The 12,389-nt window shown below is 43.2% G+C and overlaps 1 protein-coding gene across 3 annotated transcripts in view; it reads left to right on the top strand.

Annotated features, from left to right (window-relative positions):
- Positions 1-12,389, top strand: part of LOC124601774 (protein similar) — a 747,040-nt gene that overhangs the window by 727,200 nt on the left and 7,451 nt on the right. For all 3 annotated transcript variants that reach the window (XM_047136272.1, XM_047136270.1, XM_047136271.1), the window contains exons 8-13: positions 4,353-4,707; positions 8,194-8,740; positions 8,848-9,122; positions 9,231-9,466; positions 9,654-9,850; positions 9,945-10,240. In XM_047136272.1, the coding sequence (XP_046992228.1) occupies positions 4,353-4,707; positions 8,194-8,740; positions 8,848-9,122; positions 9,231-9,466; positions 9,654-9,850; positions 9,945-10,240 (1,906 nt within the window). The remainder of the gene's footprint in view (positions 1-4,352; positions 4,708-8,193; positions 8,741-8,847; positions 9,123-9,230; positions 9,467-9,653; positions 9,851-9,944; positions 10,241-12,389) is intronic.

A 12,389-nucleotide genomic window follows, 5' to 3' on the forward strand; every position in this document is an offset into this window, starting at 1 on the left:
GTACCAGATTTACGGGCTCGCTTCAGACCACGTCACCTATCACGCACAGAGTACTCCAGAAGCACTTGGTTCTTCAGCAGCTGCATTTCACGGTATGACGATCCGAATTCACGAAGACGGACCATTCCACCCCCCTGCACTTCACATGGTTCACACTGAGGTGACAAAAGTCATGGGATACCTCCTTAATATCGTGCCAGACCGCCTTTTGCCCGGCCTAATGCAGTAGCTCGACGTTGCATGGACTGAACAAATCGTTGGAAGTACCCTGCAGAAATATTGTGCCGTACTGTCTCCACAGCCGTCCATAATAGCGAAAGTATTGCAGGTACAGGATTTTGTGCACGAATTGGCCTCTCGATTGCGTCAGTGAAGTGTCTAGAATGTTCTTCAAACCTAACGTGAACTTTCACCCAGTGATATGGCACATTGTCATCCATAAAAACTGCGTCGTTGTTTGAGTATACGAAGTCCATAAATGGCTGCAAATGGTCTCCAAGTAACGAAACATAACCATTTCCAGTCATTGGTTCAGTCGGACCAGAGGACCCAATCCGTTGCATGTAAACACAGTCCATACCGTTATGGAGCCACTACCTGCTTGCACTGTGCTTTGTCGGCAACTTGGGTCCGTGGCTTCGTGGGATCTGTGCGACACTCGAACCAAACCATCAGCTCTTACAAACTGAAGTCGGGACTCACCTGACCAAGCCATGGTTTTCCAGTCGTCTAGGCTTGAACAGATATGGTCACGAGCCCAGGTAAGGCGCTGCAGGCGACGTCGTCTGCTAGCATAGCCCATTACCGCCAAATTTCGCCGTACAGTACTGGAGGATACGTTCATCGTACCTCCTACATTGATTTTTGCAGTTATTTTCACGTAGTGTTGCTTGTCTATTAGTACTGACAACTGTACAGAAACGCCGCTGCTCTCGGTCGTTAATTAAAGGCCGTTGGCCCCAGTGTTGCTCGTCGTGTGAAGTATGCCTAAAATGTGGTGTTCTCGGCACACTCTTTACACTGTGGATCTCGGAAAATTGTATTCCCTAACGATTTCCGAAATGGAATCTCCCGTGCGTCTAGCTCCAAACACCACGCCTCGTTCAAAGTCTGTTAATTTCCGTTGTGCGTCCATAATCACATCAAAGCTTTTCACATGTATCAGCTGAGTACAAATGAAGCTCCTCCGATACACTGCTCTTTTATGTCTTGTGTACGCGATGCTACCGCCAGCTGCGTATGTGCATGCCTTGACTGTTGTCAAGTCAGTGTATATATGACATTTTATATGCGGTTTTAATAACTAGATATCACAGCCACAGACTGCATTTGGTTAAGAAGCGGTGAGCGCTGCAGCCCGGCAGGTGCAAAGCGAGTGTGGGAGACGCAGTTGTGTGTGTGCTCTGGGTAGGAAGTGCTTCGGAGCGTCCCGTTGACAACACTCGGTGGTCAGTGAGCAGCTGAGGGGCGAGAGGCAGCTGGTTGCTCCACTGTGAACGCCCTGGGAGGCGGGTGGAGGGGAGGAATAGGGGGCGGGGACTCGGGGCAGGCGCAGTCGCCGTGTCGCGCGTCAGTCGCTCGCCGGTGCACACACGAGCACAACGTTCCGGGCTGTCACCCAACAGGCTTCGCCACGCACAAGCAGCAGTAGTTTCTTCCGTGACTCCTGGTGAGTGGCGCAGCTTACGGCTCCTCGCGCCATCAGTGGACACGACGAACCCGTATCCGCGAAAGGCTTCTAGAGCAAGAATACGTTTCTATACGGATAATGCCTCAATCAGAAACATCTCAGAACTGAACTTGGCGATGGATTATACAGTGCGGAATGTGCGTTATCGGCAGCTGTGGATACAAGTGCTTCGGCGAGAAACGTGAAACTATATAAAAAGGAAAAAAAAAGTTGTCTATAGCAATTTCAGTGCCCATCCACTCCACGTCAGTTGTGTATTTTCTGCTCAACGCTTCGATGGTTACATCCATCCTCATCGGCAGGATACGTGAATGTTTTAACACGCAGACTCTACAGTTACATGCTGCGTACTCTTCTGAGAGGAAACTAATGCCAGAGAAAGGCTTTAGTGGAAGTATCATTGTATAAAAGAGTGGTCTAGTTGTGGTTCTGACGGCTAGTTTTACTGCACACGAAGACGAGGGAGAAATGCACGAAACGTCGATTGAAATGCACAATTGATGCGACTAGCTCAGCGTTATCTTTTATTTGCGAATGTGGCCGCTGCAGAATTTGAAGGCGGGAAGAACTCTTGACATCCATATACCATCGCTCAAAGTGGCTTGTTGTCCCTTCCAGGCTCTGTGATTTCTCGTTAAAAGCGTGATTTGTGATCTCCCGCAACCTGCCGGATTCTTTCTGGGGACAACAAAGTTATCATAGTCATGCGTGTGCGTGTAGAGTACGGTGCGACATATCGCTGAGCCTTGTAAAAGCACAGGGCGCTTCTTACGTTGTTAAAAGATGTTTCATCAAAGGGTGTCCATGACTGATGCAGAGGGTGCGTCTCTCTTTCCGTTCACTGGAGTTTGGTGGTTTTAACTGCTTCGCTGTCTTACGGAAGCCGTCGAATCATTTCTTGTGTCTTCGATGTAAACAGTGAGAGTGATGTTTCATTGTTCCATGTCGGCGTTACTGATGAGTTTGAGAGACGCTGGTTACTTAAGTAAAAAATCGGCTGCTGAATTTCTGTACAACCGGACGTGGACTCTGTTTCCCATGGTTTTCTTTCGACATTACGGAATGTCTCTGTTGCTGCGTCTGCTTCGATCATATGGAAGGTCTGCCGTTATCTTCATGTCGAAGGACGGCGCTGCCAAGGCCACCAGATTTCGCGGGAGGCAATTGAAATTTCGTGCCTTGCTCATGTATTTATAGTTCCAATGGAAATTTATCATCAACGTTTTGCGCAGTGTGCGGACATCAATAAGCGTTCAATATTTTCTACATTCGTTGACAACAAAGCGAGACTTCTTTTACGATGGAGTGACTAGGTTGCGAACTCGTTCGCTTACTAGATTTTACACTGAGTTGGGTCAGTTAAATACGTGGTCCAGTCTTTGGAAACATTAGGTCATCACCGACTCGGCTGTGCGTTACCAATTGGTACTTGTGCGTTAATACAATCATTGTATGGCCAATAAATAAAGAATATTGCTACGACAAATTTTTAGAGACAGAGAATTCTTCCTGATAGTTTACGAAGGGACGATTACTCGGCGGTGTGTTTAATCACTTGATACTCGTCTTGTACTAATACTTGTCGTTCAGTGAAATGCTATACTTGATAAAGATATTCGAGAGAGGTTATAAAAAGAGTTCTACGATACAGCCCTTGATAATTTTTGCAGATAAACTCTTCAATAAAGAACATTGGTAATGTGCGAAATACGGAACTATAGTCTGCTGGTTCAGCAAAATTTCCACCTCGATATAGAATTTTTACGTAGCAGTGTAGGTGAAGCATACAATAGTATGGCCCTCATACACATTCTCTCTCTCTCTCTCTCTCTCTCTCTCTCTCTCTCTCTCTCTCTCTCAGAATATCAATTGTCATATCACTGTAAAACCTTCTCCTTTTTCCAACAAGGTTTATAGAATGCCAGTGAAAACGTACACAGTTCATCAAAAAAGGATAGTTGTTTCACTATCATATTCGCCGTTCAGCAGTGCAGTGTACACTTTGTCTCGATGTCTTAACAATTCCAGACCTTTTAAAAATTTTGCATTTTTTTCATTTTAGGCTGCCAAACTAACTGGCGCGAGCGTGTCCGCGGCAGACTTCCATGCTGTATCTGTCACTTATGGCTACTTGAAGATGACAGTTTTCCCATGCCAAACTATCTCTTGTTAGTGAAAACTGAACAGAAAAGAAGTCGTTATGTAAATGTTCAAGAAATAATTATTTTGGTTAGTTACATCATCAGTTGTGCAAAGCACCATATGTGTATGAGCTAGGCACTTCTTATTTGCAAAGAATCGTCATAGGAGGCACTTTTTTAGGCTTCTGCGTTCTCTCTGATAAATGCCCATTCTTATGTTGTAAGAGCTGTCCATTTACACTTCAAGAGCAAGGAAATTGTTACGAAAAATTATCATCGCAAATGATGACGCTATTCACAGTGAAAACACCCGACGCCTTTGGCGTAAATACGCGTGTTTTCCGTTGCATTCATGACGACACAAATAACGTAACGAATTGTTAACAGGCGACTGAGGGCAAAAAAGGCTGAAAATTCGAGGAAATGTACCAAAAATATTTCAAATTAACATGTTGTGTGTGTGTGTGTGTGTATGTGTTTGTGCGCTTACTGAGTACTGATGAGGGCGTCGCGTGTTGCAGTGGCATCGAGCACCGGGATGAGGTGTACGCGAGCTGCCAGTTGTGCGCGGGCCCTCCGGCTGCCGCTGCGCCGGCCGGCGTGGCGGTGCCGCTGAAGAGCGGGCCTTGCGTCGCGCAGACCGTGTCGGGCAAGCTGTTGTCGGCGCGCACGGTGACGGCCAGGGTGTTCTCTGCCGCGCCCGCCGTGCGCCACGCGCCGCAGACGGTGCTGTTGCCGCTCGCCGACCTGCCCCCGGCAGCCGCCGCCGCCGCCGCCTCCCCGGCCACCGCCGCCGCCGCAGCCGCCGTCCACCAGCCGAGGGCCGCCGCCGCCGCAGTCCGGGCTAGCGCGCCCGCCGTGCTCGAGGCCCCGCAGGTACACGCCAGCCACCAACCCCCACTCCCCTACCAATCAGTCAGCAGTGTCAGTTGAACTTGACACAACAGAGTGGGAATATCTGTGGAGTGAACATTCGGACGCAGAATTTTTGTCGCCAGCTTATATCGTGTCCAACAGTCGATTGACTGTGGTTTGCCCGTAAGCGTTCTGCTGATTTTGAATGTCATTGCATCACCGGTACAGATGGATCCCATTCAAAAGTACTGTGACTTTAGTATTCGTGTCTCATAAGTAGATATTTTTATGTTCCGTGAACGATTTGTATGATTAATTGTAACGATGTGGAATGAGTCATTCTACATTTGTACATAAATATGGCTACATGCTGACCATTCACAGGTTTTCTTTGTAATACTACGTTGATGCATAAGTGTAATAAACGCAGTAGATACACGTAAGAGACGTTAGAGGGAGACATTAGTCGTCAATAATATATTCGATTCAGTGACTGTAGAAATCACGTGGTTTTGAGGCGAAGAACTCGTCGAGTCTTTTTTCAGAGCGCATTTTCATCCGGAAAGGAATTTCCTGGAAGGTTGTTCGATAGAGTGTGCAAGAGGTGAAAATCTTATGGTCCGAGATCAGGTGAATAAGATGTGTGCTGAATGGCTTCCCAACCCGACTCCTGTAAAATGTTTTTGTGAGTCTGCACCGGAGGCAACAAGATACGTGGGCCCTGCGACAAACTGGTGACATCGCACTAGTCGACTGTCCGTCACACTCTGCGAATGCTGGGCTCTGTGTAGAGCCCACGGGAAATCGATATGCAATTGAAAACGTAACCTATTAAAGGTCTTAATTTTGTTGTGTGCTGTCGAGAACTTGCAGGCATTTACTCACACAGTCAACGATAATCGAACTCGTCTGAAATAGTTACTCCCCACTAGAGATGGCTGCTGGCACTCATAAGACCTGCAGTGTCACATGCTGTGACGTATGTGCCACAGCCTATCTTTCTCATAGGCCTCTGTGTACAGCGTGAAATGAAATGTCGTGTGGCTAGGGCCTCCCGTCAGGTAGATCGGTCACGTGGTGCAAGTCTTTTTAGTTGACGTCACTTCGGCGACTTGCGTGTCGGAGGTCTACAGTATGTAGAATAACATCACTTCATGTAGTCTTCCCGGTCAGTGTTGTTGGATTGTGTATCTGAGACATCTCGGTTGTTGACAATAAATGTCAGCAATGATAGTTACACCTCAGGGTAGGAATTTGTAGCACACCACACCGTTGCTGTTCCACGAGGTGCACCAGTAACAATTCAGGATAGGAATGGTCGGCGTTGTTCATAAGTCAGTTAATGAGGAGCAAGCAGAGATGCACATATGGCCACCTGCTGATTTTTGTGATTTTGGCTTAGAGCACGCAGTATCCATAGAGCCAGTTTATGAAGCTTCCTTATTGCATGCAAATGTCGCACGATGCTGAAATGACCACAGTTTACCACATTTCCGAACTCTTGAGTACAATGATGTGAATATTGTAGATTAATGCATTTAAATGAGGTTTATCAAACCCTGAAGACCTTCTTGAATGTGGAATCACTAATGTCAAAATGATCCTCCATAAAATGAGAAAATCATTTTCTTGCCCTGCTCTGTTCAGCAGCATTATCCCAATACACGGCACAAATGTTTCTAGCTGCATCCGCTGCTGTCACCCCTATATTGAGCCCAAACAGAGGAATATGTCGGAAATGTTCTGATTCCTCCACTTGGTTCTCCATTTTCCAGCATCCACAGCTCCACTCACTATCTCTAAGTGATAATATGTAAACTCAGATAGCATCCCTTAAGACTTACGTGCACAGTAACAATCATTGCTCAACTGTACTCATCACATTATACTCTCTGTAGTGAGTGCATATATGCATGTCCTTAAAACAAACCGCCAAAATTCCAATTTTGTTTTCTCCACTTGAATATGATTCCCCTAGGAATATAGCAAGTTATTCGCTTAAATGCAAAATCCAAGACCACATGGATAACTTAAAAGTATGGATAGTCCAAAATACAAAGGTTTTTACTGGAAATTGCTATTTGCTTTATTTGCAAAACATGTTTCATGTCACATTTGAAAACCCACTGGATTAAGTAAAGTTCCTCTCTGGAAACTAACTAGTGATTTATGAAATTATGCTGAAAATGCACTGTATTTCACATAATTTGGATTCAGTCCAGTTACGGGAAACAGCCATTCATTTTTTTCTGTTTTTGGTTTTGATTCATATTTCTCCTGCTGAGCATTTTCATTTTCCAGAGGGTCAAAACATCAATATTAGTCAAACAAATTCTATCCTGAATACTCTATTAACGAATCAGTGCATTTCAGTGACTCAGTGAAATGAAATGTCGTATGGCTAGCGCCTCCTGTCAGGTAACCGTTTACCTGGTGCAAGTCTCTTGAGTTGACGCCACTTCGGTGACTTGCATGTCGATGAGGATGAGATGATGACGATGATTAGGACAACACAACACCCAGTCCTTGAGCAGAGAAAAATCTCCGACCCAGCTGGGAATCGAACCCGGCCCCCTCGGCATGACATTTCGTCATGCTGACCGCTCAGAACCGGGGCGGACTCACTGTACATGATAAAACATGAGTAATATGCAAATACTATATTGTAAATGAAAACTTTAATCCAATTATAATAGAAGACTTCAGGCTTCATTTTTTTTCAAAAAAAAGCCAAGCCATATAAGGATAATCCTCAAATCGAGATTATTGGGAACTTGCTGTATTTTCAAGCCCACTGTAAATATCCACTTCAAGGATTTTGAAGAAGAAATTGGACTAAGTACTGTTCACACTTTCATTAAATTAAATTTCTGTCAATTACAATAAAAGACTTTGATAGCAAGTCATTTTTGCAGTTCAAGGGGGCATTGTCTGACTAACACTGTGAGGTAATAACAGCCACTACTTAGAGCTGAAAAGATGAAGTTAGTTCCTGCTGTGACTGGGCCTACAGTTTTCTTTGTCAAGTAATAAGCGCTCACTTTATGAAATACACAAATGCATGTAACCAGTCAGTTCATATCTGTTCTGACTGTATTCTTTAGACATTGTCTTTCAATCCACTGTTAATTGACAATGGTTCCTTTAAAACCTGTGGATGTTGTCATGGAATGTTGGCAATGATGCTGCTTCACGAAGAAGGGCAGAGCTGGTTCTCAGTGATTTGTTATTCTGATGAAAGAATGTTTAAACAGTAATTAATAATCTGAATCAACAAATATTTAAAGAAAGACTCTACTTACCAAGCAAAAATTAATTATGACAAAAACAAGTTTTAAATTATTAATCTAGGAATATATTGCAACCCACTAGAAAGCATTCACATGGAGGATTTTGAAGATGAAATAGTACTAATTGCTGTGAACATTTTCATTTAATTTCATTTCTTTCATGAGATAACCTAAGTAAATGTTGTAGTTTCAGAACAATTTGTTTGTTTATTTTCAGATTGTGGCCAACAAATCAGCACTGGTTGTGGGTAGCAAGTTAACAGCCCCACCGCCAAGTGAGCCTTTGCGAGTTGCACCTGATAGAGTACGTTCAAAGGAACAGCCCCAGACAGTAACTGCTAAAGTTTTCACAAACGTGACAAGGGAGGCACCACAGGTTGTCACCAGCAAGATATTTAGCAACATAATTCGAGAGACACCGCAAGTTGTGACAAGCAAGATCTTTTCAAATATCAGAGATACACCGTCACAGACAGTGACACAGAAAGCATTTGTCAGCACTCCTCAAGTGAAAGAAGCTCCATCAATAATAATAACTAATGCTCCGGCAACACCTGTGAAAAATGTTCCTCAGGCTGTGACCAGCAAGATCTTTGCTTCAGCTCCCAAAGACATCATCCATCAGCAGTCTCCGCCTAAGCTATCTGCACCTGCAACTGATTTGCCTAGACCACAAGCTACAACATCCAAGATATTTGCTCCAAGAACTGAAGATATGAACAAAGGATATCTTATGTTTTCAGACGAGGAGCCGGGGTTGACTAGTAAGAACAATATTTATATTTCTCACATATTTGTTTTTAATAGATGTAAGACACTGGGGACTCTCACAAGAGAGTTTGTCTTGAAACCAATTTAATGTTTGTTGCAGTTCTTAAAGATGAGCCTGAAGACCTTACTCACTTGGCCCCAACAGCTGGAGATGTCTGTGTTCCACTTGAAACAAATGCTTTTATCACAGACATGTTTGATGATATTATGCTATCTGATAACTATTGTCCACTCTTGAATGATGATTTGAACTCTCTAAGTGACTCTCAGTCAAGCAATGGCTCCAAGACAAGTGGAGACCCATTCTTCTCATACAGAGAAGAGTTGTCTCCTTCAGCATCTCCAAGTGACCTCAGTAGTTCATCATTTACAAAGGTAAACATATTCCTGGTGCAACTGTACATATTTCAAATTATATTTCAAGGTTTAAGATACTTCGGCTTCCGTGAAGTATGATGATAATAATTTGCATTGACATTACAGAGTCCAGGTGGTTGCAGTATGCCATCCCTGTGCAGCCCAAGTCTATCCGGCGATGACGATCATATGACACAGCTGATGTCTGTAGGCATGGGATCACCTTGCACTGATGCTGATGAGGATCTTACAATGCGTGCCCCTTACATACCAATGGGTGTGGGAGATGATCTCCCATTGCTCATATCAGCTGACTTAATGTGGGGCCCACTGCAGGATAAGCCGCCATCTGAAGACAATTGGTGAGAGGAAGTCATTTTTTATTCCCTCCCCTGCACCACTCTCCTCCTCAGACATCCCTCCATCTTAAAGGAATTTTGTAATTTAAAATGTTGTTTTACTTTATGTATAGCATATAAATTGTTAAGTTTGTTGATTCCCTTATTGTGGCATGTGAGTACAACAGAAATGATGAGCTTTATTTTTCAGGTCATTGCTATCACCTGTCAGTAAGCCAGACCTGAGCTCAAACCTAGCACAACTGTTATGCTCAGATAGTACATCATCTCCTGTGATTTCATCATCACCACCACCATCAGCAAGAACCACTATAGGTCGCTGCAATGATCATGGTGGAGGGTTGGTTGACACAAATAATATGCTGTCCAGTGCAACATGTAAGAAAGGTAAGCAGTGGTATTCTATTGTCACCAGTCATATGTAGAGTCCTTTCGATTTCTTTTTAAAGTAATTACATTGTTTTGTATGCTATCCCAACAGGGTGTATGAGTGACAGTGACTGGCCTAAAAGTCCACGACGCCAGAGGCAGAATGGGCCACCAGACCCTTTAAAAGAAACAAATGGAGTAACCACCAGCAGAAGAGCCCCTGACAGGCCTCCGTGCAAGAGGGTAGCACCATCAGGCTCGGCTCGCTCAGATGCAGGTGGTGGGGCAGGGGGCAAAAGACCTCGACAGGCACCTGGAGCCTGGATACCTGATGGAGGGGGGACAAGTTCCAAACCGCCACCACCTGGTGAAAGTGTGCTGATGAATCTTCTGGTCAGCGGGTGTGATGTGAGTGCTGGCTATATTTGCTTAGGGCCTACTAGGGCAGGACTGGTATCCAAGCAGACAAAGCCCTCTTAGGCAAGTAGAGCTTTCCTTTGGGTTTCACTTCCACTGTGTGGTTGTTAATTTTTATGAACAGTCACACAGTAATCAACTACACTGCCTATTATACATGATACTGCCACTCATTGTCTCTTCACCACAGGAGAACTGAAGTGGCACTTTTCTTATTTGTGTAAATAGACTCTTCCAGTGAGATCTAAATGAGGACAATTGCCATACTTGCACAGTGGAGAGAACATTCTTACAGTGGTATGTATATATGAGGATTATAATTGTCAGTTGTGAAACGTAAACATTTGTTGGCTAGATGCCATATAGCAGAAATGGAATGTATATACGTATCTGTTCTGTTTACCTTCATCACACTTCAGAGACTCACATATCTTTGTGTTGCTACCAACCCATGGTAGATCAGTATGGAAAGGAAAGTCATAATTTTGATGGGAAAGTTTAGTCGACAATATTAGCTTTGGTGTGCTAGTCTTGCACACAGAATTACAAATAAAAGGAAAATAATCTGAATGTAAAATTTGCGAGGCAGTGACAGATGTGTAAAACATGCTTGATCTAGTTGCGTTACAGCTGGTTGTTGCTGCTTCATTTTTGACGTAATGAGACATTCCCTATGTAGTATATTGTTTCATGAACATCTGAATTACTGCTAATAGACTCATAGATACAAAAGAAACATACATTAACAATATATCATGCTTCATCAGATGGAAACCATTATTTTTGTATCTGTGTCAAAAGAAATTCTGTAAACGTATCAGAAATGGCTACTGCATTGCAGTCAGTCCTCTCTTAAACAATGACATCACACTTAATAAGTGTACATTGCAACAAGACAGCTAAATAGACAAAATAGGACACTGTACTTTGTGCAGCCTTTAACAATGTACAGTAAGTATTGTTCCTTTCTCTTAGAAATGTTTTAAAATTTTCATCTTCATTTATAGAGAAGATGTGTCCTAGGTACAGTATGCAGTACAAGTGTCAGCCAGCAGACCTGTCGTATTTTATTGATTTCTAAGTGTAAGAATGATTATGTGATACAATAAAGAAATTTGTAGTAATTGTAAGCTTTACATTAGCCCTTCTTTCACTCATCCCTATTTCCTTCTGTATTTTAAAGTTGGTATTAGGTGTTTTTTTTTTTTTTCGCACTTGAATCAATAATTGTTATAAATGAACTTTAAGTGGGGGAGAGAGAGATGGGGGGGGGGGGGGGGGGCGGCATCAATGTGAATTCATTTAGGTATGGTAAGGTTGTCACTTTCAAGTAACAACATACCAATTTGCAACAGGAACATATCTTTGTAATATGTTATGTTAAGTACACTGGCAACGCTGTATTTTCTGACATTTGTTTTCAAATAGAAAATGTGTAATATGCAGAACAAATGCAAAGCAGGAAGAGGCTAGAAAGTCACATGGCAGAGGGGGGGATAGTGTGACATTCTTACATTAGTTACTTACTTTCGAAAGTTTTCTTTTTGAAACACTCATATCGTAATTAAAACCTCTGAGAAGCATTCAACAAGGTGACTTTTTCCTTTCATTTAATGGATTTGCTATCCATTTGTGCCACCATCACCCATTCCTTTCTTTGAGAGACTTCTTTTGCGTATGTTGTCCTCCCATTTGAAGGAAAATTATCCTGCAGGATGAGGTACATGTTTTTATCTATCATTCTATCATCACATAAAATTACCCATTTCCAAAAACTTCACAATGTCTGGAATTTAGCCCTCCTGATTTTTGATGTGATGTTCTTCTTCTTCTTCTTTTCACTAGTTATAAAACGAAACCCGTCGATATGAGGGCTATATTTTTTTTTTCCAATTTCTGATTGGATGCGAAATAGAAACCACAGTGGAAATCAAAAATGTTTTGTTTGCAAAATTTACCTACTCCTTCCAGTGGCTCTCTATGTAGTTGCCCCTCCAACTTGGACATCTGTTGTAGCATGGCACCAACAGTCCAATATTGTTGTCATAGTAGGCAGCCACTTGTGACTTCCTCCAGTTCCCTACACTGGTCTGCAGCGCATTGTCTGTGCCAAAATACAGTCCTCATAGCTTACATGAGT

This window comes from Schistocerca americana, chromosome 1 (assembly GCF_021461395.2).
Source record: "Schistocerca americana isolate TAMUIC-IGC-003095 chromosome 1, iqSchAmer2.1, whole genome shotgun sequence".
NCBI classification, from domain to species: domain Eukaryota; kingdom Metazoa; phylum Arthropoda; class Insecta; order Orthoptera; family Acrididae; genus Schistocerca; species Schistocerca americana.